The sequence below is a fragment of the Cavia porcellus genome, unplaced genomic scaffold, assembly GCF_034190915.1.
Source record: "Cavia porcellus strain 051 isolate PalLab524CR breed Dunkin Hartley unplaced genomic scaffold, mCavPor4.1 scaffold_27, whole genome shotgun sequence".
Taxonomy (NCBI): domain Eukaryota; kingdom Metazoa; phylum Chordata; class Mammalia; order Rodentia; family Caviidae; genus Cavia; species Cavia porcellus.
The window spans coordinates 2750929-2777068 of NW_026947510.1; the positions used below are offsets into that span (position 1 = coordinate 2750929).

At 40.2% G+C, this 26140-nt stretch overlaps 1 protein-coding gene across 1 annotated transcript; it reads left to right on the top strand.

Annotated features, from left to right (window-relative positions):
- Positions 1 to 24863, top strand: Dyrk4 (dual specificity tyrosine phosphorylation regulated kinase 4). The gene is made up of 11 exons (XM_063237581.1): positions 1 to 142; positions 1949 to 2112; positions 4518 to 4654; positions 4946 to 5086; positions 6912 to 7050; positions 11761 to 11842; positions 15231 to 15403; positions 17691 to 17751; positions 20983 to 21112; positions 23786 to 23958; positions 24619 to 24863. Exons 1-11 carry the CDS (start codon positions 16 to 18, stop codon positions 24861 to 24863), a joined length of 1572 nt encoding a protein of 523 aa, XP_063093651.1. The 5' UTR covers positions 1 to 15.
- Positions 24864 to 26140: the final 1277 nt, after the last annotated feature.

The window sequence follows — 26140 nt, forward strand, 5'->3', positions numbered from 1 at the left end:
CAGGACACTAATCAGATGCTGGCCTCTGAGAACAAGACCTCAGAAATACCTTTCCACTCTAGCATTAAAACTGAAGCCTCCAAGCCTGAGGAGAAGTCTCCAAGGAAGAGCAAATCTTCAAGGAGGCCTTTGACAGTGGCAGGTATGACTTGGGGCACTGGCAGTGGAGGAATGGGGGAGGATGTGTATGCTGATGTCAGGATATGAGGAGCCAGGATGATAAGCCCAAATGAAGGAGGCCAGCCCTGTATCCTCTTACTGTGACTGTATGAACAAGAGGCGAAGTAGGAGTAAACCCAAGCTCCACTTTCCCCCCAGAACCACACTGGGTGAGGGTGCGGACAAAAGGCACTGTCTCACCACCTGCAGAATCCAGACAAAAGGCTCCTGTCACTTTATTGTCTCAAGTATAGGGAACAGTGAGAGGAGGAAACTCAGTGAGCAGGAATACTACTGAATACAGAGTGTGAAATGTTTAGGAATTCTCTCTCTTGGTTGGGGGACCTTGGCAGAGGTGTTTGAGGAAGACCTTAACCAAGATCCCAGCAGAGTGCTCTGAGCAAGGGGTCCCTGGGCTGGATGTCTGGATGTACACGGAGGAGCTTGGTCCAAGACTGCAGTGTGCTGGCTTTGACCAAGTTTGGTGTGGGATCAACTGCCCCAGCCTCCCACCATTAGAGCTGCCAGGCAGAGCCATTGTAATCATCCATGATGGGCCCTGAAAGATCAGGCACAGGACATGGGTATGTTTTCTGACATGAGCCAGACCCAAAGGCAGAAAATTGAAGTCACTGGAACACCCACTATGTCCCAACCTTGTTCAGGGCTCACAGATCTTCTGCCACAGTGTTGTAGTTCAAATTGCTTGTCCTTCTTCTTCTTAAAGGATCTCAAGACTGACCCATGGGAGGATCATTTCAGTTCTGAGCTTATTGCTTTTGCAGAGGTGATATCTACTGCCTCATTGTTCTTGACCTTGGTTTTGTCCCCTAGACAAGGAACATGCCTTATTTATCTTCTACATAACTGGCTGCCACTAGAGGAAAAGAAAGATCCTGTGACCTATATCTTTTTTTTTCTCCTCATAGTTCATTCTCCAGCTCCTCAGCAGTTGGTCACATGAGATGGAGCTCCTTCTCCAAACCTGGTGTCTCTCCTCTGAGAATTCTCCAGTTTATCTATGAAAGTCTGAAATTCAGCTCCCACTCATAACCCCTACCCTAACACCAGACCACTGACCAGGCTCATGAAGCATGGGGGTGCTGGCACACATTCCCCTTGTGGTCTATGGTGCTCTCTGGCTCACATTTGACTGTGAATAACTGGGCCTTCAAAGGTGTAAGCATGCCTTTTCCTGGACATTAAGGCATGCAGTGGTGCATGCCTGTAATCGCAGCTTTCTGGAGGCTGAGGCAGGAGGATCATTGCAAGTTTGAGGCCAGCCTGGGCTACAAAGTGAGCTCAAGGCGACCCTAAACAGCATAGTGAGACCCTCAAAAAGAACAGCATATGAGATCCTCAAAAAGACCAAAGAAAAATTTACCGTTTTCAGACCTCTCAAGGTAGACTTCTGATTCCATATGAATTCGGCAAATGGAAACTTAACAAAAGATTGCTGTGAATTATTCCTGGATTTCTAATCAAACTCATTGCCTACTTTTGGGGCATTAAATGAATTTCTTATAGAACCCTTTTAATGACTATTTTTGGGCACTAAATTCTTTCCCTATGTTTGTGTTTTACTTTTGACTTGTTGAAAGGAGTGTGAGACCTTGACATTTATCCTTGTTGCATTTCTACCTGCCGAGATTCCCAATGTGTGATCCTTCAGTGATCCCCCCACCACCCCCAGTCAAGGGAAGTTGCATGTGCTGGAAACAATGTCATATCAGCGCTCTGGGAGTTCACGCATTGCTTCAATTTAACTGACAATTGCATTTCCCCACAGAGGCCCTAAGGTGTTATAAGAATAGGCTGTCTCTTTATGAGCAAAGTGAAATCCTGGGCTACACAGAGCTGTGGTTTCTGGGGCTTGAAGCTGAGAAGCTGAATGTGGACCCTCAGAAATTCAGCAAGACAAGTTTTGACGATGAACATGGCTCCTACATGAAGGTGATGAGAGATTGGGTCATGGTGAATTCAGGGGCTTGGGCAAACGATAGACTGGGAAGGAAAAAGGCAGGGGATATTTTACAGCATTTTGTGTTATTTTGGGGACTAGGCATCTAGATTTTAGTAGGCGCTAAACTAAAGAACCATGTTTAAAAGATGGAAGAACATGCCATTTAGTATGCAAAATGCTTTGCTAAAGAACAGTGATTTTCCCCAGTGATATTTCAGGTCATAAATTCGCATCCTGGTGAGCACTCATAGGCTCTTCTGCACAGCCCTGGGACCCTGGAAAAGGCCAGGCTGCAGAAAGATGCAGCCTCCCTGGCACTATCTTTCTTGTTTCCTCTGTACAATCCAGTACGTGGATGCATTTAAATCTCATACTGTTGTTTCTCACACAAAAAATAGGGCTCTTTGTCACTATAGTTCCTAGTGCATAGGACTTAACTTCATTCCACTTTCCAAAACTTGATCCCAACACCTCCTTTCTCTCGTCTTCTAATTCAACCTATTGGGTTACCAGGGTGTCTCTTATTGTGGCCATTTCATCACAACCTGGTTCTAGGAGAGAAGATGAGATGGCTTCATAGCAGAGGTAAATTTTCTTAATAGCATGTAAGGCTAAGTTTCTCCAGCATTGCCATACACACAAATGCATGGAGATTAATAAAATGCAGCAGAACTGGGGTGGGACCCGAGGGCTTGCATTTCTAACAAGCTTCTAGACATTAGTCACTTTGAGAAGCAAGGATGAAATTTTTGTTATACAGATTCCAGCTGGAGTCCTGGATTCTCAGCAATTTTAGGTTAAAGATCTATTTGGGAATCTAATAGCAGCTATGGGCCTTCACTTCAGAAAAGGCAACCCGAACACACATGAACCGGTGGGCCCTTGGTTAATAATATTCAATATAAGCCTTACCTTCAATTCAACCAGACATTCCCACCTTCCCTCCGTGCTCCTCCTTATGCTCCGCCCTATCAAAGCTTAGAGTCTGGGAAATTCCCTAAAGGTGCCAGTACTAGTCTTAAGTGAATTCACTGGCATTCAGTCCCAAAGTCTCAAATGCTAGAGAGCTGTATTTTTGGCTGGAAGATAGGGAGAAGTGTGTTCTCGACACTGTCCAAATCTTCATCCTGTTTCATTCCACTGAACACACAAATATATAATACACATAAGTGAAAACTTAGCTGCATTTTTTTTGCTACATTCATTTATTTTGTCAACAAATGTTAGTTTTATACCTACTGATTGAGCACCTGCATATGGTTAGGCATCTGATAGGCTCTGAAAATATAAGGGAAATGGTCATAAATAAGTACAATGTGGCCATGGCTCTCAAGTGATCACAATTAGCATGAAAGATGACATTTAAGCAAATAATGGCTGGTAGTATGAAGAAGATAAGTTCAAATGCTAGGAAAACATTCATGTGCCTTTACACTAACATATGTTCAGATTGTGTCCTATTCTTTTCATTTACAAGTAGACTAACCCATTTCAATATAACAGTAAGTTCATGCTCAGATTAAGGTCCTGATTCCTACTCTGTGAAAAGACCCCAACACCTTTGCACTCACATTCGCAAACAACACATCTTGGAGACTTGTATACAGACATTCATTCTTTGCCTCTCCCAAACTCCTGAGTGTAACACTAGAAATCATAGACTTACAGAGCTTGAGGATATTAGAGGTTGTCTTATCCAAAACCTCGTCTCATTTTTACAGAAAAAGACACTACAGCTCAAGGGGGGTAAATGGCTTGTCTGAAGCTACCTAGCCATGATCTTTAATGGGAAATTTCCTGTGCCTTTGTCTGAGTACTTGCCCCCTAGTTTCTAGCACATGGAAAAACATGGAGGATTGTGGCTTTTGGAAAACATTACACTTTACCAAGTGCTGTGATATTAATGCAAGAATAGGGATAAATCTAGATAAGTCCAGGAAAGCACCAGATCTGGCCAGAAGAAACAGAGCAGGCACAAAGCCTCTGATCAAGGCAGGACCAGAGAGAAAATGTCCCCCAAACGAGAGCAGGGACTCAATTCGAAGAATCGCAGAATTTCCAGAATGGAAGGAACATTCAGTTTTGTCCAACTTTCTTATTCACAAGTCCTAAAATACTCAGCTGACAAGCACTAGAACTCAAATGTCCAAGGACTATCTGATGTTCTTACAATTGCTTGACATGGATTGAGTCTGCAAGACCATTCCCTGGTGCCACCTAGTGGCCTGGGGCCTAGACAGTAACCTAACTATTGCAGAGGCCATGAGATGAGGGTGGGAGTTCAGAAAACTAGGAATAATAACCCAGGAGCTGAGCCTGGGGATCCAGGGTCCCGAGGTGAGAGAAACCCAAGAGGCTTAGGCTATTCTTCTCACCACCAGCCTGGCCTCTGCAGGTCCTGCATGACCACATTGCCTACCGCTATGAAGTTCTGGAGATGATTGGGAAAGGGTCCTTTGGACAGGTGGCCAAGTGCTTGGATCACAAAAACAATGAGTTGGTGGCCCTGAAAATCATCAGGAACAAAAAAAGGTTTGGCTCGATGGGTGACACAGGCTGTGTTAGAGGGAGTGCCATGCTTTAGTTACTTTAGAATGCCAGCCCTCTCTGACTCTTCCTTTTCCCCTCTTTTCCTCCTTCTCCCTCTATCTGCTTTATTGTATGAAAGGGCAAAGAGGAAGGACGATCATGGAGTTTTAATGCCTTCTGTCACCCTAGACGTTCTTGTTGGGGTTGTGGGACAGAATGAGGAAACAGGCTAACTGCCACAGAATGATGTTGTCCCCATTACCCACCCTCTCTGCCATTCCCCCGTCATTGCAGATTTCATCACCAGGCCCTGGTGGAGTTGAAGATCCTGGAAGCTCTCAGAAAGAAGGACAAAGACAATACTTACAATGTGGTACACATGAAGGACTTTTTCTACTTCCGCAATCACCTCTGCATCACCTTTGAGCTCTTGGGGTCAGCTGCTTGTACTTTTTAATTCACTGTATTTGAAAGTTGCTCAAACAACAGAAGAGAAACTCTGAAGCCAAATACTAGCCTTCTGTTTATGTAATTTAATGATTAGAGTGGGCATAGCAGCTACTCAGTTATTAAGAAGTACCAGAAGCAGGAAGTCTGGGACCAAAAGCTGCCACCTCACCCCACCCCTCAGGAAGCCTGTCACCTGTCAGCAAACTCACACTGTGTCTCCTTGGGGCTGAGTATCAGGAGCTAAACTAAGCCATGATAGGATTTTGCTTTGCTACCATGTTCCCCACACACTGGCTTATTGGACTTATGGAACAGAGACTGCAGCCCAAAGGGACAGGCAGATGGTTGTTCAGTGTGGGAAAGAAACTTTAATTTTGAGTAAAGGAGGACAAAACATATTTTCATAAGAGGAAAAAATTCTGACTTAAATAGATTGGTATTTCCTGACTGTGGATTGCAGCTGAAAAGGCTTCTAATACAGAAGGGCATGCTTGTTTGATTACTTTTTCCCCTAAGAAAACCAGAAACCCAGAATTCATTCATCTTATCAGAGGAGAATAATCAGGATGAGCCCCTGGAAGTGCAAGGTGTCTGTTTGCAGAGCTGAATTGGGATAGGAAGAGAGGGCCACATTCATTACCACCTCTGGTGATCACAGAATGTGGCCTTCTCTGCAGGATGCATGGGTGAATTATTTTCTAGTCTACATGACACAACATTCCAGGTTGCCTTTTTGGGCCATGAATGACAGTGCCTTGTGAGCACATCACTGTACTTAAAAACACTTGGTGAGGTAAGCACATGGAGGGAGAATCTTAAGTTCAGCAAAATTGAGCAGTTGCCCAGGGTCACAGGTCAGGACACAGCCAAAACCAGGTCTCACATGTCAGCTTCAGCCTTCTAGAACAAATGGCTTTCTAAAAACTTCCAGCAGCTAGACATGGTGGTGCATGCCTATAATCCTAGCTCTCGGGAGGCTGTGGCAGGAGGATTGGCTGTGAGTTCAAGGCCACCCTAGGCTACATAGTGAGTTCAAGATTGGCCTGAGCTGCACAGTGATACCTTGTACCAAAAAAACAAAATAAATAAACAAGTTAAATAAACAAAACAATAAACCCTACCAGCATTAGACAATCCTAGAGAGGGAAGTTAGGAGTCACCAGCCAGAGATTGCTGCCCTCCTTTCCCTGTCTCATACAGTTTCTATGGAGGCATTAGTTTCCAAGATCTGTAAGCCAGCAGATTTGATATAATAGAGCATCCTTTTATTTTATATAATATTACAGACTTCCGCCACTATGAAGAATTAAGGCTATCTGACAAGTGCCAGCCTTCATCCTGTAAGGCCAGAGATAGGTGGGACCAAACGACCATAGACCCCTTTGGAGGAGAAGCTTCTCCCTACTTTGCCTTGGCTCCCACCTGCCAACTTCCTTGTTCTGTTACTTAGCAGGAGCCAGAATTCCCTAGACAGGCTTGATAGAGGTGGCTGAGAATGTGCTTGATCAACCAGTAGACTTCCTGGATCCCTCCCAAAGACCTAAAGAAATAGGACTATTGAAATATCTTAACCTATATGTAAACCAAGTATTTAAGTTGCCTTGTAACAATCTGAGAAGCCAGCGTGGTTGGACTTTATCTTGGGCCCACTGGTAGTGAGAAGGAAGTTTATAAGATACAATAGCCCTGCCTCCTGGTCTGAGATTTACATACTAGTAGAGTGAAACCAGATGGCAAAGGTTTGTTTGCAGGGCCATGTTGAGCATATCTTTTATACCAATATGCATCACTTTTTCTCTGTCTTTCCCAGAATCAACTTGTACGAGTTGATGAAGAATAACAGCTTTCAAGGCTTCAGTCTGTCACTAGTTCGCCGCTTCACCCTCTGTGTTTTGAAGTGCTTGCAGATGCTTTATGTAGAGAAAATCATTCACTGTGATCTCAAGCCTGTGAGTACAACCTCTGTCCTGCCTGAGAAGCAGGTTTCCACCAAGCCCTAGAGTCACCTAGGACAGCCAGCTTGGCCAGATGGGAGTCAAGCAGTCCCATTCACAGGCTGTGTGAGTCCAGTGAAGTCTAAGGGAGACAGAGAAAGATGTGGTGTAACTGGAGCATCCAGGAAAAATAGCCAAGCCACTTAATGTCCACAATATCAGATAGCAGATTTCCTTGCGAAATTGATCAAGTAGGCTGAATATGTGTGTACCCTTGATACACAGCTAGGAGTATGGATTCCAGAGTCTGGGGTTTCTGCTTGTCAACTTTATGGTATGCATGAACTTGACCTGGCCATTGCATCCACTTCTCCTGTAGAGCTCTTTCTCCTGTAGAGCTCTGTAGAGCTCCAGTAACATGGAGGTTGGGAGAGTATTAGTCATCTTCCTATCTCTGAAACAAAACCCCACAGTTAAACAGCTCAGCAAGAGGAAAAATTTTGGAGGTTTTGGTGCATGGTCATCTAGTGTGTTGATGTTGGTCAGGCAGTGCACTGTGGTGGGAGCGTATGGTGGAGGTGCTGCTCACCTCATGGCAACTGGGAGGTGACAGAGTAGACCATAGTGTCTCCTTCATGGTAGTCTGCCAGTGACCTGCCTTCTTTCTCTTGGCTTTAGAAGACATATAAGTTCCAAACCGTAACAGATGGGACTCATCTAGGGAAGAAGCCTTGGGTTGGGTGAAAGCCACATTAGAAATTACTGCTGAGCAGCCTTTTGTGTTTACTCAATCTTTAGCAAAAGCATTGCAGGCAACATTTGCACTTTTTCGGTATGCAGTCCAGAGGCTTCTTAATAGATCTGCTGTGCCCCACATGCAGCATTAGGTACTCAGTGACTGTCAAATAATCAGTGCACATAGTCTGAGATCATAAAAGAATAATTAGAACTTTAATACTCCAAAGAACTTTACTACTCCAAACTTAGCCAGCACACATCATACTAAGAGAAGACTCTAGACACTCTGCCTTCTCATCTGTGATGCCACTGAAAAACTCAGCTTTTGGGTTTTTTCAAAGTCAAATAGAATCATAGCCTCCAACCAAATCATTGCCTTCTTGTTGTTTTGGTTCTCTGCTCTTGTACTATCTCAGCCATATGTCAGCTGGGCCTTCATACAAACTCAGTTGATGGCATTTGGTAGTAGGTATCAAAGAAGATAATAAGAAGTCCACAATTCACATGAGTTGCATGAACAATATGGGATAGAGACATAATATACGTAAAAGAAGCACTACAAAGCAGAGAATGCTGGTAAGGACCACTGGTAGAGTCCTGGCTATCTCAATGTCCTGAATCCATTCAAAATATTTACCTTTTATGGTCATTCTGCATTTGATGAAGAGCAGAAGTCATCAGGGTCAGATCCAGTGACTGAGGGAATGAGGACACAGTTCACGGCTTTTATTTTACTAAAACTACCATAAACATTTGATCAGTGAGGGGTGATAGAAAATGTGGTGTTTAAATTTTAAACATGGGCCATCAGATGGCTTACTTCCTGTGGGCACCAGCACAAGCAGGGAGACACAGCCATATCCTCTCCTGCACACTGCTGCTGCCTTTGGAAAGCTTGCCTCTGTGCGGGCAGCCAGTGCAGTCAGGGGCACTCAACCAGATCCGCCCCTGAGTGTCTGCTCTGCTATTGGAAGGCTTAGTACCCACCAGGAGAATCAGACAAACACACTCTTGTGTGCCTTCCACCATTGAGGAAGTCCTGGTGTAGGCACACAGTCTGAGAGAAGAAGCAGTCCTCCCACCATGTGCCTCTGGCCATCAGGGAAGCTTCAGTGTAGCTGTATGGGTCTGGAGAAGCCCAGCCCATGCCCTGATACCTCCCTGAGGACCTTGGTTCAGAGAAACCCAGGTGATTTTCCCATTCTCCTGAACTGTAGAGGGGAAGCCAACATGGGAAGTGGCTGGGCCCCCACAACTAGCTTGTTGGGAGGAACCCAGGAGAATGTCAAGACAAAGGAGCAAGGCAATCTCAGACCTCCAGCCCACATAAAACATGTCTGAGAGACAGTCATGGAATAAAATGGAAGTCATGCACCTAAAATCTCTGAGAGGACAGCAACTGAAGTAAAGAAACAATTTCATGAGACTATAAAGTAATAAGATTAGAAATAATGTTTCAGGTAAAAGAAGAAATCACAAACATAATGAAAGAATTATTCAGCATGTCTAAAGAAGACAGATTGAAAAAAAAGAGGAGCATAGGCAAATGATAGGAATTTTGAATGAACACTATAGGAAGGAATTACAATTCATGAAACAGATTCAAAAGGTATCCAGGAAATTAAGTTGATCAAAAGTTGGCAAAACTGCTTGAAAGAGTTTCAGATCTTGAAGACAGGATCGCAGCTAACTCATATGAAAGGAAAGATCCCTTAAAAATAACAAGGAAACAGGAAATGACAGTTCAATAGCTGCAAGATGACACAAAGAAAAATAATTTAAGAGTGATAGGTATCAGTGAAGAAGCAGGAGTCAATACAAATGAAATAAAGACTATTTACAGAAGTAATAGCAGACAACTTCCCAAACCTGGGGAAAGGATCTGGTATACAGAGAAGTGAGGCATACAGAATTCCAACTACATATAGCCAAAATAAATCTACACCCAGACCTATAATAATCAAGATTGCAGAAATTCATCTCAAGAACAGAATATAAAAAGATGTTAGAGAAAGAAACATATCATCTATAAAGGAAGACCCATCAGAATCATGGCGGACTTCTCAACACAAACCATCAAGTCAAGAAGAGTTTGGAGTGAAGTGTTTCAAATCCTGAAAGAAAACAACTTCCAACCCAGACTGATGTACCCTGGAAAACTATCTTTCATAATTGATGGAAAAACAAGATACTTCCATGATAAAGAACAACTGAAGGAATTCATGACCAATGAATCAACCCTACCAGAGAGTGCTGAAGAATATTCTAGAGAGAGATAAAGATGACCATGGTTCCAGGAACAGCAACAGAGGAGGGTTGCTGAACAGGGCAGGCAATTGAATGAAGAGGAAAGTGGAGAGCCAACAGTAGGAGAATGGCAGGGCAGAGATGAACCAATACATGCCAGTTGTACCCACTAATGTAGATGGCCTCGATTCACTAATAAAAGGAAACAGGAAGAGTGGGTCAAGAAACAATCCATCAATGGATCCATCAATATACTGTGTACAAGAAACACCTTTAACTCAAAATGAAATTTTTAGACTGAAAAATCAAAGGAGAGAAAACAATTGTTCCACATGACAGGAGACCAAAAAAAAAGCAAGCGTAACTTGCCCATCAACCACAGAATAGATAGGAAAGATATGGTGTTTTCGTACAATGCAAAGCTACCCAGCTATAAAGTAATATAATCTCAAGGCTCTTGCAGGTAAATGGATGCAACTGGAGATCATGCTCAGGGGTGAAATGGTTTGAACTCATATAGGTGAACATCAAGTTATCTTGCTAGCATAAAAAAGTGAAGGAGTTAGTGGTATCCAAAAATCACAACAGATATTATGAAAGTGATAGGTAAAGAAATGCCTAAAAAGAGAAAGTGGTAATGTCTGTTAATTTCCTATTAGTTTAGAATTCTTGTATTGCTTTCATAAATTTTTTTTGTCTTTTTCTTTTTTATTGGTACCAGGGATTGAACTCACAACTGTCTACTTGCAAGGCAGGCGCTTATGCCGCTGAGCTAAATCCCCAGCCCCTACTTTCATAATTTTTTAGGTTTGGTTTTATTCTGTCTTGTTTTGTTAGATTTTACTGAGTTTGATGATATGGGCAGCTATTTTGAAGATAATAGGATGTATTATGGTATCCACTGTTATTTTCCTATTGTTTTGAAGTCCTATACTGCTTCCATTCTTCTGTTTTGATTAGTTTTATTTTGTTCTGTTTAATTTTATTATATGTAATAATATGGACAGTTGATTTGCAGAAAATGAGACATTGTGGTAGCCGTTATTGATTTCCTATTATCTTGTTTTGAAGACCTGTAATTCTTTCTTTTAATTGGTTTTGTTCTGTTTGATTTTATTATGTGTGATGATATAAACAACTATTTTGAAGAAAATGAGAGACATTATGGTAGCCATTGTTGATTTTCCATTGACTTTTTTTGAAGTCCTGTATTGCTTGCATTGTTCTGTTCTGATTTGTTTTGTTTCATTCTCTTTAAAATAAAAAATTTAAAAATTAAATAAGTAAATTTTAAAAGTGTATTCCAGGAAAGGACACATTTCCATGAATGCCCTTTAAAATACCTCCCCCTCCTGCTTCAAATACACTTATTCTTGGCCATATATCTTTTACAGTAATAACTAAAAAAAATTTAAAATGTAAAAATTCACTGTAATTTTCACTCACCCCTTTATAAATTATCAGATTTGAGGACGAAATCCTAGTGCACCTTTCACCCAATGTTTCTCTGTTAGGCTGTGGATCATAAATGTCCCTGAAGGCCAGTGAGTAGGAAGTAGGTATTGGTAAGATACAGACCATGAGGTGATGGGCAGCCAGAGGACATGAGAGTGTGTAGAAGTTGTGAACAACCTTGGTGGTGCCTCTATTTGAACTGGGCCTCCTAGCTTGGTGAGCACCGAGGAAAGTAGGTGCCTACTGAAGTGCCTCATAGACTTGACATATGTCTTTCTTCTGTAGGAAAATATAGTGCTATACCAAAAGGGCCAAGTGTCTGTTAAAGTTATTGACTTTGGATCAAGCTGCTATGAACACCAGCAAGGTAGGCCCCATGCCAACCCTATTGTCTGAGTTCTATTGTGATTTCTCTCCCTTAGCACACAAGGCCACCTGGGTTCTAGCCTGGGCTCTGCCATCACCATTGCCAGCATTATTTTTAACAACATGCTTCATTCCTTTGAGTCTAAGTTTCTTCATCTATAAAATAAGAAAGTTGGGTTCACATACTGTGAGAGCTCTGATTTTGTGGATATGAAATGACCCCTGAGCTTTGGGTTTCCAAACAAATTGTCATGCATCAGAATGACTTCAGGGCTCTGAAAAGTTTTAGTTTCCAGGGCCTTAACCTACATTTGCTGAGCTAAGTATCTGAGGAGTACCCAGTAGTCTGCAATTTAGAAAACAGCTATTTTAGAAGTTTAGAATTCATGGTTTACTCCTGGCTTTGCACGTTTTCCAAGCTAGAATGCAGAAAGTATCCTGTATTCTTCTGATTTGGATTGACCTATATTGAACTTGATTAGTAGTCTGTTCCTTTGGTTTCTATGAAATTTGATGTTAAGAACATGTATTTTTCAAGTAGCATCTGTTACCTGCCATAAGTAATTCACTGTTTTGGGTGCCAGAAACAAAAAATGACTATCTCTGTCATGGGTGGCTTATAGTCTAAATCAAGAGACAAAAGGTAAACAGATAATTCAATAGGTACAATAGTTAGAGAGCTACACAAGCTGTATTAAGGGCACACACAACAGGGACTTTCAGATGAGCCTTTCTGGTGGCACATGGATGTCAGAGGCTACCTCCTGAGGCTGAAGAATAAATGACCACATAGATGTTAGCAAGTATCCTGAAGGGCCAGTTTTGAGGACACATTGCATTAATGTTCCTTAGAATACCACCCTCCTGCTTCAAATACACTTATCATTCTTGGAAGTATATCTTTTACTGTAATAACTAAAGAAATTTAAAAATCTAAATATCTGAGTCTTTTTTATTTTTTATGTATGGATCCTATAAGAAATTTCATATAGCCAACAAAATTTATATGTTTACTCTCCTTAGTTATGTGTTTACTCTTCTTCTTAGTTACTATTTATCCTGGGCAACCAGTATGCTCAGATTTGAGTTTGTAATTATTTTTTCCTTAGTTTCTGACAGTCCATGGTCTATGTTTCTCCAGGCTTCTCTCTTACCTTTGTAGTAAACGTGAAGCAATGTACAAGCTGGGTACTAGGAATAGACTACGTAATTTCAAACCCAGCTCTGTCACTGCTAGCTAAACAAATGTGATCATTTATAGAGAACTAGGAAGAATATTTAGAGTTTTAAGAAGTTATTACAGTAAAAGGAATACAGCCGAGAATAATTGCTTTTGAAGGGAGGAATACAGCCATCTCTCAGCTATTGAATAACTCTGAGCTCCAACTTTCCATTGCTCACAGCAAAGTTTCAAAAAAAGTCAGTTTCATTTCTTAACTTGGTTCAACCGTTAAACTGAAAATTCAATTTGAAAAACTTGTATGTGCCAAGAATGAATCACATGTCATATCTCATCACAGACACAAAGCGGTGATGCTTCAGTGTAAGAGCCACTCTTGCCTAAGTAATGTACAGTGTTTGCGTTGGTCCATTAAAACAGCCGTATATGTGCTTTTTTGTTTGTGATCTATTTGCATAAAATATTGTGACCATGGTTCCAAAAAAAAGTGCTACCAGTAGTAAAGCTAAGAGGAGAACTGTGAGAGCCATGATAAAGAAAGAAATCATTGCAAAATTTGCTGAAGTCCTGGAAAAATAAATTCATAAGTAATTTTTGGGCATTGGAACCAATTATCTGGTTTGCCATTATTTCTTATGGGAAAAATATGTTCAGTTCTAGAACTTTGCAGTGTTCAAACATGAATTTGGAACAAACTGAGTTTGATAACCAAAATATCACTATATGTGAAGGGGGATTAAAGGCAATGTGTCTTTTCATGTAACGAAAAGTTAAATGTTTCATGTAAACATTTTTTGATTATTCCTCATTCATCAAATGTTTATGGAAATTTCCAAAAAATAAAAACCTTGTTCTGTATCCTCATTCCCTTATTCCTTGGATCTGGCCCCATGTGACTTATGGCTCTTCCTTAAAGTCAAAATGACCAGGAAAGGTAAACATTTTGAGTGGATTCAGGACATTGAAGCAGCTAGGACAGCACAACTAAAGACACAAAAGACAACACCTAAACTGCTTCAAAAAGTGACAATAACAATGTGATAAGATTGTTTGAAGCAAGGGAGAATATTTCGAAGGTGATTAATGGCATTGTATTTTACTGCAATGAATTTTTTTTTTGTCTTTTTCCTTTTTATTGGTACCGAGGATCAAACTCATGACTGCCGGCTTGCAAGGCAGGTGCTTATGCCACTGAGCTAAATCTCCAGCCCCTGCAATGAATTTTTAAAGATGTTAATACTCATTGAATTCTTCTATGTTTTTCGTTCCTCACTTTTAAAATGGAGAAAAGAATAGTGCCTTTTCTGTGGGCTATTGTAAGAACTGAAAGCAATCCTTGGAAGAAATAATTCCTGCCACAGGTTAAGCAGTATATTGGTAGCCATGAGTTCCTGTTTTAAAATACTCTGTGTACTTTGCAAAGTACCTCTGGTATTTTTGGAACAAGCAGAATGTATATAAGTCTTCATGGCAAGTCTTTATTTTGTTTTGAGTTATAGGATTATATCCTTATTATGACCAATTAAAACAACAGAGAAGTGATTATAGGACCCCTTTCCCAGGGAATCACAAATGAAAGTTAGGTGAAAATAATCAAAATGTCGTATTTCTAAGGCTTCAGGCTCCTCCTCCATAGAATCTAGGCTCGCTATGGCGTTATCTTCTATAGATCATCATCTGGTGAGGTTTTGTGGAGATTTCTGTTATTTCATGTTATCCAATAAATGCACATAATGCATAATGTAATCCAATACACCTTAAATTTGAATGACATATTTGTACGCCTCATCTCCAAATGCACCATGCTTCCTCCTTTTCTAAATCGAGTACTTTCACAAATAGTCTATATGCAAAGCCAATCTCACAGTTTGGAAAACCAAGTTTATATTAGTTTTATGTTTTTTTAAAAACAACACTTGGTTGATTTAAGTTTATCGCCCAGTAACATACCTTCCTTGAAGTTCCTGACTAACACAATGAGGATAGTGATGTCTCCATTGTGTCAGGTTGTGTGAGGGTTTGATGACATCATGGGGTAACGGCTCAGTGGAACCTGTCTGTACAGCGGTTGGCTCTGCAAAGCTATACACTAAGAAGGTGGAGGCAAACAAGTAAATTGTGAGCCATGCTTAGCTGCCGGGTTATCTCTAGAGCAGTCTGGAAAGGAAGAGGTCTTTCTAATACCAAGTCTTGCCCTTTGCCCCAACAGTGTACACCTACATCCAAAGCCGATTCTATAGATCCCCTGAGGTGATCCTGGGCCACCCGTACAACATGGCCATCGACATGTGGAGCCTGGGCTGCATCATGGCGGAGCTGTACACAGGCTGCCCTCTGTTTCCTGGGGAGAATGAAGTGGAACAGCTGGCCTGCATCATGGAGGTAAACAGGACGCTGCTGCTGGCTTGGGGAGCTGTTCCAGGATGGCTTTGGCCTTCAGACACTGGCGTGAGTCAGAATCAGCAAGGGCAGTAGCTTTCATACTATTGTTTTTCCTTTGATTGTATGTTCCCTAAAAGTATTTCAGAAATTATATACCATTTATACATTGTTGAGTTGAGAACTAACATTTTATAATAAATTAAATAGTTCCAAAGTATGGGATTTCCCCTTATTGTTAATAGTAACATTTAAAAACAAAATCATTATACCAGTCCGATATATCCCAAAGAATTAAAAAAAGTGACTTGACCTCTACCAAAATGTACATCTAAAAACTATGTGAATCAGTTTTTATTGTTGTACCTTTCTCTTTCTTCCTCCACAGAATTTATATTTCAACTTAATATAGTTTTATTTTGAAATCTCTTGGCAATTACTGTAACTTTAAATTTTTCCTATTACTATAAGCTTTATGGTATACATTTTTGTCCTGATGAAATCATTAAAATAGAGCTAGCTAGTGCACAAATAGGGATAATTGTTAGCTGTACAGTGTGAAATTTCATTGAGCATACACCACTGAAAAAAATGAAGAGTGAAGTTTTCCCTTTTTCCAGTTGACTCCTGTACCTGTTGATAAATATTCTTGCTAGAACAAACAAGCTCAGAATCAAGACCATCCTCACATGCTGACCTACATATGGATGTGAATCCAGAGGGCTGGGAAGTCTATTCTTGCTCTGTTGCCACATTCTGTGACTCTTTTTGATTTCTAACTAATAATCAAGTGGTGATCTGTCCCCAGACACTATTTTTACTAACCTATCCTCTGACAACTTGATCACAATGTTGTTAAAAACAAGTACTTGGAAATTACCTGATGTAAAACAAATCTATAGTTTAAAGCCATTGACTTTTCACTGTTTTAATCTTCTGGGAAGACTTTTCACAATTAAAGGGTTTTGCCAAGACTCAATATATGCTAATTAACGTTATATTATTCTTTTAATTAAAAGTCTTGTTATGAAGTAAATTAGATAAAAAGGGGAACAATCTTTTTAAAAAGTTGGAAAATTCTCATTTTAAGATTCTCTAAACAAATCCTAGCCAATATCTTAGTAAAACAAAGATATTTTGATTATGAATAAAGACCTCTATCTATCTAATCTATGCATATATGTTAAATTTTTATTTTCTAGATTGTCTCAAAGATAAAGGTAGAGTAACACATAATCTTGAGGATTATTAAATATAGGTAGGCAATTCTTTCATAGAATCCATTAGAGCCTTAAAATCATTTAATCAAAAGTGGCAGGAAGTGGTAGCTATGGTGAAATGAATGCTAATCTGGAGCTTCAATTCTGTCTTTGTGCACATTGCTTCCCTACTATGAACCGGAAAATGAGGGGATCAGAACAGATGGGAATTTGGATAATGACAATATGGAATATTTTATGGAGTATCCCTGAACCACTCCTGCTTCTGATAGCAAGGACAAAGGGGATATTTTGAGTTTCCTGCAGTCCCATGACTGATTTATCATCTTCTCAACTTCAGTGGAGTTGAGGAGCAGGAGCAGGGTCATGTATGGATTGTGGCTGGGATCAGAGTTGAGGGTGACATCACTCAATCTCTGTGAAACCCTACAAAATTCAGCACAGAAAAGTGACCCAGAAAGTCTACACTTTTCTTTCCAAGAATAAATTTGTCTTACAAGGGTCTGATGTCTATTGATGACTTTTGTCTCCTTAACCTCCCCTCCTTTCTTAGTGCTCTGCACTGTGACATATCATTGTTAATTCAATGTGATGAGAGTGTTCTGGCAGTGAGATCTGGCTGCTGTTGAGAGTGTTGATGCCTGTCTAGAATAACATGCCTGCTGAGCATGATGGCACAGGCCTGTAGTCCCAGCACTTGGAAAGCTGAGGCAGGAGGATCACCATGAGTTCAAAGTCAGCCTGGGCTCCATAGTGGGTTCAAGGCCAGATTGAACTGCATAGCAAGACCTTGTCTCAATAGGATAGGATAGGATAGGATAGGATAGGATAGGATAGCATAGCATAGCATAGCATAGCATAGCATAGCATAGCATAGCATAGAATAGAATGGCTTCCATTCAATCTTAGGGTATAGAAACAGTCTTGGTTCAGGAGTTGAAAGACACAGGCTTTGGGTCTGGGTCCTTCACTGTGAAAGGCAGAGATTGGCCAGAATTCCACCCAGCTTTAATAGCCTCTGACTTTATGATTCCACAAAGAGTGAAACAACCTCATTGTATTTGTTGAAGGTGCTGGGCCTGCCGCCAGCCCACTTTATCCAGACGGCTTCCAGGAGACGGATGTTCTTTGGTAAGTCCCTGGGTCTCTTTTTGTGCTTAGTGAGACATCTCAGGTCTTGATGATGCCTCCCACACCCTGAACTCTGTGATTTTGCTTTTTTCTTGGCATCATACCAAAAAGAAAGCTGTGATGAGAAACTTAAATGGTAATGAAAAGTGGTACCAAATAGTATGATGAAGACGAGGTGGGGGAAGTCACAATAGGAACAGGGTCTGGCAGTATGAGGAATGGCAGAAACAGAGTGACAGGTTCCCATTCATAACATCTGTTAGCAAATATTGGAACCTCAAAAGACTGTAACTATATCCTCTCACAGAAATTTTTGTTACCTCCCCAAACATCTTGCCTTTTCTCACCATGTGCCATATTTGTATTTTGTCCTTAATGGCACATTATTCTTTATTGCTAACTGTCTCCTAATCCCCAGACTCTTACTGTCCCAGGCTTATTGCAGCTCTGGTATTAAATGGGTGATCAAAGATTGTTCAAATATTTTTGTTGTAAATGTGTTTTTGCTGGTCAATTATGAATGGGCCATTTAATTGGTGGGGTTCAGCCTCATCCACAGCCCATGATACCTATCTCATCACAATTCCCAAACTCTGATTTCTATGATCCTCTGTCTTTCTATGTGAGTTATATATGCAAGGTGGATAGATGGAATAACAAGGTATAATGTGAGACAGGGCTTCTAAGTACTTTATGCTCACTAAATAAGACCCAGGCCCAAAATCCTTTAGAAGAATCACAGGGAGCTAAGGGGTTCCCAAGTAGAAACGTCCATATGACCTGAAGGCTATCTAAGCAGAAGCAAAGCCAGCTACAAGGAGGTGGAATCCATAGATAGCGACTCTCTGCCATTTGGAATGACATTTCTGATCAGCCATTGAGGTCATAATTCCAGTCTTCTTAGCCCTCTCATTCTTCTTTTCAATTGAGAATAGCCTTCTAAAGGCCAGCTCAATTTCATAGCTCCTCACAACTGGCCCCATCAATAGGGAAAGTTAAAACATTTGAATGAGAAAGTCATTAGGACCAAAGGGTTTCAGTCATGTTGCTCAGTATGCACTGGTTCAGACGTATGAGGTTATATTATCATCCTCTTTGTTATTTGGTAAGAAGTTGTAATCTTGAGCCCTATCAAAGTTGCAGGGCCTTAGCACTGACTAGGGCAGTGTCTTGGCTCTCTTAGAACAGTGCCCACGTACTCATCTTTCTTTAGAGCAGTCACATGCTATGTAGAGACTCTGGTTGACTCCCTGGTATAAAATACTCATGGAGCAATGGAACTGGTCTTTTTGATTTCAAATACTTTTTCTACTCAAATGCTTACATACACAATTAAGCATTTTGGGCTTTTAAGGATTTGGAGGAAGTAAAGTATAGGTATTGCTGCTCCCTCCTGGTATACAAAGACTTTGGGGGAAAAGTCACATTCTAATCCTTTAACACTGATGTCATAAGATAGCACTGAAGTTGGGAATGGGGGAATGAAATATAGTGCATTTGATGGGAAGATACCAAAGACATGCACATGCCCACTTCACACACTGCTTCTTATCTACCACCAGCACTAAACTTTAGGATTGTTTTGTGGTTTTGGAGGCCACATCCAATATTTCCTACCTAAGAAAGGATTTTGTTAAGAGCCACATCACCTTCATTGTTCCCTAAACATCTGATTATAATAACCATTTGGGTATTTGGCAGAGACACTAATTTCCATGATACTCCTTTATGACCTATGACATCATTATTTAGAAGTGAGATTCAGGATTCCATATTTTTAATACCAGTTCCTTGTGATTCTTATGACAAGGTGAGTTTGGAAAACATTTCACCGCTTCAGTTCTTGACTCTCTTTTTCTTACATTTTGGCTGACATCTCACCAACCCCTAGCCACTACTGGTGAATATCCCTAACTAGCAGCGCAGCAAGGTTGCCTCAAGGAGAGTGACATATAATACTGAGGTGGCCTGGCTGGAACGGAGATGGAGGGAATAATGAGATATGAGGAGGGTCAGAGGGGTGAGAAAAGCTTGCATGAGAAAAACAATTACACAAAAACAACTTCTGGAGTTATGCTATTTATACGGCTGTAAGCTTGATTACACCAAGGTGGGAACATTGGTGCCACTTTCCAAAGGGAAATGGGATGTGTATGAGTTTATAGGCCTTACACAGTTCTTCTGGCCCAGTTTTTGTCTGTATACTTATGCCGACACCCTCACACACATATCTCATGTACACATTTATGGAAATCTTCTAGGAATTTAGTAAGAGCAGATGCTTTTGGAGGTCCTGAAAACTACAGTGATTACAAAAGTAATAGCAGAACTTCATTATGTACCTTCTAGAATGTGCCTTTTGTAAATTTCACTGAATTTTGTGAGAATTCAGCTCAGTGTGTAAAGCCTGCATGTGTATACACATACCCCATTTACGTGCACACTTACAAGATGTCACCATAAGCAGTCAGGTTTGTGAACATGCATTCAAGAATCTGAATGTGAAAATGAATGACCTTAGCCTGAAAGCCATGCACAAAACACCCTCTAGAAATCCTTGGAGTTGTCTTCGGGGTTTCTTTTTAGGAATGACAAATTCCACATTTGGCAAGGAGTTTAATCAGCAGTATTTGGACCGGCAAAATTTGGTATGATACTAAAGAAGAAATGAGGTTAGTTTGCTTGTACAGCTTGTGCACAAGCTCTGAAAGTATTCTCTAAAAATATCTTTGTAAAATACGTTGTAGAAGTTCCAAATATTCATTTTATTTTAGTACGGAAATAGGGATAAAAGCATAGATAATCCAAGAAGGGACAATATACTTTTTTCTGAGTCATTTTGTATATTTGAATTTGTTTTATCATCTATGTCATCATCATGATGGTCATCATCATCTTCACCATCATCTTCACCATCATCTCTGTCATTGTAAGCTTATGTTGGTTACCATTAAACCATTTAAATTGATGTGGGGGACATGTGGAATGATAGGAAAACTTGTTTTCTGTGTCAGTAGCACTCCCCTGGTAATTTGCAGGGTGCTATTTTGAGCTGACTGAGTCTGTGGGTGCGTTTGTGCCTGTGAAGATGGGTGGGAGGAGGGGCAGAGACAGCACAGAGCAGTAGACTTGCAAAGATCACTTCAGAAAGTAGCATTGTTGAGTGGACAGCTGTGATGAGACCAGTGAATGTTTACACCTGGAACTAAATCAGTATGTTATATTTCTAAGATTCCAAAGGTTTTCCTAAAAATATAACCAGCAACAGGGGAAAAAAAAGATACCCAGATTCCAAGGATCTTACGAAGGTGCTGAAAACCTGTGACTCCAGCTTCCTGGACTTCCTCAGAAGGTGTTTGGTGTGAGTTTGTTGGGTATTATTGCCTCTGGGTTTCCCATTAAGTAGTAGATTTTCACATACTTTTGCTAGTGTAAATGTAAGACTTGGAAAGGGATATAAAAATAACGCTGGATATTCCTCATTTAACAACTGTTCAGACTTAAAACCTGTATTCTTTTTTTTTTGTACAGTTCTGTACATCTTGTTGATAAAAGCCACTATATGTTTTATTTGCAGAGTATGCCTTTTACAGTACTGTAATTTTTGCTAATTGCATTGTACAGTATGGTACTCTAGTTTTATGTTCTGTTGTACATTACAATACTGCATGTAAGAGTTATACAAATAAAACCAAAATCATCCATTTGGAGTTTTCTTTAATCATTTCTTTGTTTTGAATATTGTAACGTACAAATTATGCACAATTCCTTACTTAGCAACCAATTCAATTAGCATCATATTTGTAGGGGCAGAGTTAAGTCATTAAACAAGGTATTGTCTGTAATACTAAAGATAGAGTTTTAAAGTCTCCAAACTGCTTCCACATCAGACAGTGCTCTCTCCTACTATGTAATGATTGGGTAGATGATCTGCTATTTTGCAGAAATGATGGCTGGGCTCAGAGAGGTTGATTTGCCTTGGATAATGGAATATATGATTAGAGTTTGTTATCTTCTTGACCTCTAGCTGCTTGGCAGAAAGACTGTAGGCAAGTCCTAATGTCTTCTGCTTTGTGAACTGAAGCAATCACTTCAAGAGGGCCTGCATGTTTACACATCCAACACACATTGGCTTTTGGGCTCCTCCTCATCCCACTAGAATTTTGTGTTTAAATCATCTTGCATTAGGGAACTAAGGGAAGAATGAGCTCTAAATCAATTATTATGCACAGCATCTTGCAGGCTGTATGCACATTTTGAATCTGGTACTACAGGTCAAGTCATATTAAGGAAGAAATCAGCACACAAAGCACCCAGCAGTATCCAGTTTAGGTGTTTGGAAAATGTTAGCTATTGTTTTACTACCATTTTATTAAAAAGGTTTTGCAAGACGGTCTCCACTGAGTACAAGTAAGTTAACTATGTGATATTTAGAAAAGCACCACTTCTGTCTGGATCTGTTTCCTTTTCTATAAAGTGGGTTGTTTTTAGGACATCTGTAGGGTTCTATATTTATTTACCATTTTTAGAAGACCACATCTTTATATTTTTTCTTTCTTCCAGTGAGACAGAGTAATTCAGCAAAATATTCCTTTGGTATTCATGTATTACGAAGTTTGGGCAATAACTCAGAGGGTAAAACACCAGATACTGCTAAAAGCATTCCCACGGGAGGCCATTCTACTTAATTATCTGAATAATCAAGATAGAGAGGGATCTTGTATCCCATGTTTAAAAACCTCAGCCTTGTGCTGAGGCTACAGAATGACTGTGTTTTAGCAATGACAGAAACTGACCCCTGAGACAGGTGTCTGTCCAGAAACTCAACCCCCAGAACATAGCTCAATAACGAGAAAGGAACGATCTGTTTCAGTACAAAGGACTGGTTACTTACAACTTGTAGAAGATCGATGGAACCTGTTACCTAATCCATATATTGCTAATGAGCAAATCATTTGCTTGAGAAACTAAAACTTGAGCCAAAAGGGTGACTCTAATAGGGCTAAATGTATAATCTATGTAGAGTAACTCTAGAAGTCTAGAAGGGAGATGTAATTTAACAGCAGTGCATTTGACAAAGAACTGGGATTCTGATTTGTTTGTGACCTTAGTGGATCTAGAATGCTTATGCTGTCTCCCTGAAGTTGGGAGCTATTCCCAGCATGAGGGACTACAGATTGAATTTCCTATTTTAGAAGATGGCCAAATGGTAGAAACCATATCATATAATCAATAGTAGTGATATAATCATTTTCAGACAGTTTTTGAAAACCTGACATAAAAGAAGAATTAGTCATTTTATTTTGTGTGACAGTAATGAGTAGAATAAAAACCTAGTAAAAGTTTCTGTGGTCAACGTTGACTCAATAAAAATGAAAATAAATGAATATTGAAAGAATCTAAATTTTCAAAACTGAAATTGTTGGATATGTTAGCCTTGTCACAATATTAATTGACAATGGCAGGATGATTCTATGTTGGGTGCTTATCAAATGTGCTGCTTTGTTGGGGGCTGGGGGTTTAGCTCAGCAGCATAAGCACCTTCCTGGCAAGTGCTAAGTCACAAGTTCAATCCCCTAATACCAAAAAAAAAAAATGTGCTTTGCTATTGTTAGAAGTTTGCCTAAATTATATCTAATTACCTTACAAAACTTAATGCAGCATACTCAAATTCTATAATTTTCTTTGTGATGTATTTGGTGACCCAAATCCCATAGTCTGAGAATTTATTTTTATCTTCTTAGGAAATCCTAAATCCTATAGGTTGCTTTTTTAAAAATAATGTTTGTTTCTAGGGATTCTAACAAAATTTAGATTTGAATATATTCCTGAATTACACAAATTTTCTAAAAAGATTATTTCCAATAGTTGGTTTCAGTTACTTTGATAGTATGCTGTATTCTTCCTCAATGATGTCTTTTGAGATATGACATATCTTAAATTTTAAAAAAAATTCCATTGAACTAAACAAGCATTGTAACATTAAAAAGGGAGGTAGAATAATAACCCATTCTGAGCTTCGTTTGGTGTGCAGATGGGAACCTTCACTTCGCATGACCCCTGACCAAGCCCTCAAGCATGCTTGGATTCATGATGCACGGAATCTCAAACCACGGACCAGGCCCCAGACCTTGAGGAAATCTACTTTCCTCGAGCCAAGCAAAAACAAGGTTCAAAGGCATCATCCCTCTACTAAAAGTAAAAAAGGTACATTCCTCAAACAGCCAGTGCTACTGCTATAGTCCCAGGAGCCAGGCACTTCTGGAGGATTTTGACAATTTCTCTGAAATTAGCCTTAGAGATTTGTTTCTGGCTATACCATGACTGGCCTGACATTTCTTATTGTAGGGATTTTTCTCTTTTGGGAAACTTGGCTTTATCTGGATTTTTGCTTTTTGACCCTTATGGTTAGGACTCTCCATTCTTCTCATGTACTCTATTTGCTTTTCAACTCCCTCCCTGCTACTCACTGAGCCCACTCTTTTGTGCCCTATAATTACCTATAGAGTCACTGTCAATGAAAAACTGTGATATTACACAAATATTTAATATGCAGTATACCACAGTACAGGTCATGGAGTCAAGGTACCTGGGATTAAATTCTGACCAGAACATACCAGGTGTGGGCTCTTATGAGAATGAGAATAAAAATAAGAATTCTGTTTGGTTGCCGAAAGCATTGAGTAAATTAGGAAATGGTAAATGCTTAGAATAATACCTCACATGTGAAGTACGCTTTCTATGAGCTACTTTTACAGCATCAAAACCACAATTTCCTCAAAGTGGTTTACAGCTTAATGGAAAGTTAGAACATACACTAATTCATAAGGAATGCTTATCTCTTCTGGCTTCTCTCTCCTTTGGCAGGTGGTATCACCAAAGACACTGTAGACAAAATGCAGGATGGTGTTGCTAAGCATGCTGTGAATCCCAGTGCTCAGCAGCAGGCGTCTGTCCCACACATCACTGACACTGTCCAGCTGCCTCCTATAGTAGAAGCTCACAAGCAGCCAGACGTCACTGATGGACAAGAGGCACCCATGACTTCCAGAGAACAAAGCAGCAAAAACTCTTCTTCCCAAAACATAAAGACTCTGCCACCTATTATGTGACTGTTGCTGAAGGCAGATCCTGTTCCTTTCCACTGATTCGTTAGAGACACCTCTTACATTGTACAATATTTCACATTTTTTATGCATAAATGTTTCAAAAAAAACTATTCACACAGACAGTTGACATTTCCTCTTACGAAGGGTGGGGTGGATGTCCTCATCACTGAACTCATTTTTTAGGTGTGAATGTACGCTGGGAATGTTTTTAGGGATTCAATGTTAAGGCATTGGTAGTTGCATTTTTTTCTTGCCCAGGCCTGTCAACTTACATCAACAAGGGTTCTTGTTTGAAAATGATAGAAGCTGAATTGTTTACTTTAAATAATGAGGCATATTTATTAGTTTATATTATTGAGAAACAGGAGTAGAAGATGTGGTTTCCGGCAAAGCAGAATCTAGGAATTCAGAGAAGATCACAAGGGGCAATATGCTCCTTCTCATTTTTAATACATGGTTTCATAGTTTCCATTTTAATTGTTGCATAATATTCCACAAAAGGTGACACCAGGTAATTGAAGCTATGGATTTGGATGAGATTGCCCAGGGAAGAGGAAATAATCACCTTACAGGCAAGAGAAAATCCCAGCAAAGATAAATATATAAGGAGTGGACAGAGCACAGTTTCTTCAAGAGATACCTTAGCCAGAGGAGGAGGAAGTTTCTAGAAGGTAAACAGGATCCAGAATACAACATTTCAGGCTGGGGGTTTAGCTCAGTGGTATAAGTGCCTGCTTGGCAAATGTGAGGTTGTGAGTTTGATCCCTGGCACCAAAAAAAAAAAAAAATACAAAATTCCATAGACAATGTAAGGATGAAAAATGTTACATAAATGGAATGACATGGACTTTAAGAAATGCAGTGTCGTAGCAGGTAACATGTGCCAGATTCAACAGCCAGAAAGCCACAGAATGGTCCTGGGAATTTATTTTTGTTTGTTTTCCTTCTGTGGTGCTAGGGGTGGAACCCAAGGTCCTGCAGATATGAGGCATGTGCTCCACCACTGAGCCACATTCCAGGCCTCAGACACATTTTTGAAACTGTCTTCAGCTAAATGTAAATAGTAGAGTGGAGAGACAAGTTCTCAGCACTGTGACTGGATACAAAACTACTTTTTGATCTTCGTGGTTATAGAAGGAAAATGGATTCTTGATAAATCGTGGCTTATTTTGAGGCTGCAGTTTAAAGGAGGGGAGCCAGAACTTGTGGTGTACTGATGGGGAACGCATGAAGGACAGGCATGGAGTGGCCTTTGTCAACACCTCTCGGTCCAGCACCAT

What these genes read in the sequence shown, in the direction of transcription:
- Dyrk4 (XM_063237581.1), top strand. Translation starts at nt 16, where the DNA reads ATGCTGGCCTCTGAGAACAAGACCTCAGAAATACCTTTCCACTCTAGC. An exon ending in CTGCTATGAACACCAGCAAG is followed by an intron (nt 11,843 to 15,230) that starts GTAGGCCCCATG and finishes TTGCCCCAACAG; the next exon opens with TGTACACCTACATCCAAAGC. An exon ending in CAGGAGACGGATGTTCTTTG is followed by an intron (nt 17,752 to 20,982) that starts GTAAGTCCCTGG and finishes TATATTTCTAAG; the next exon opens with ATTCCAAAGGTTTTCCTAAA.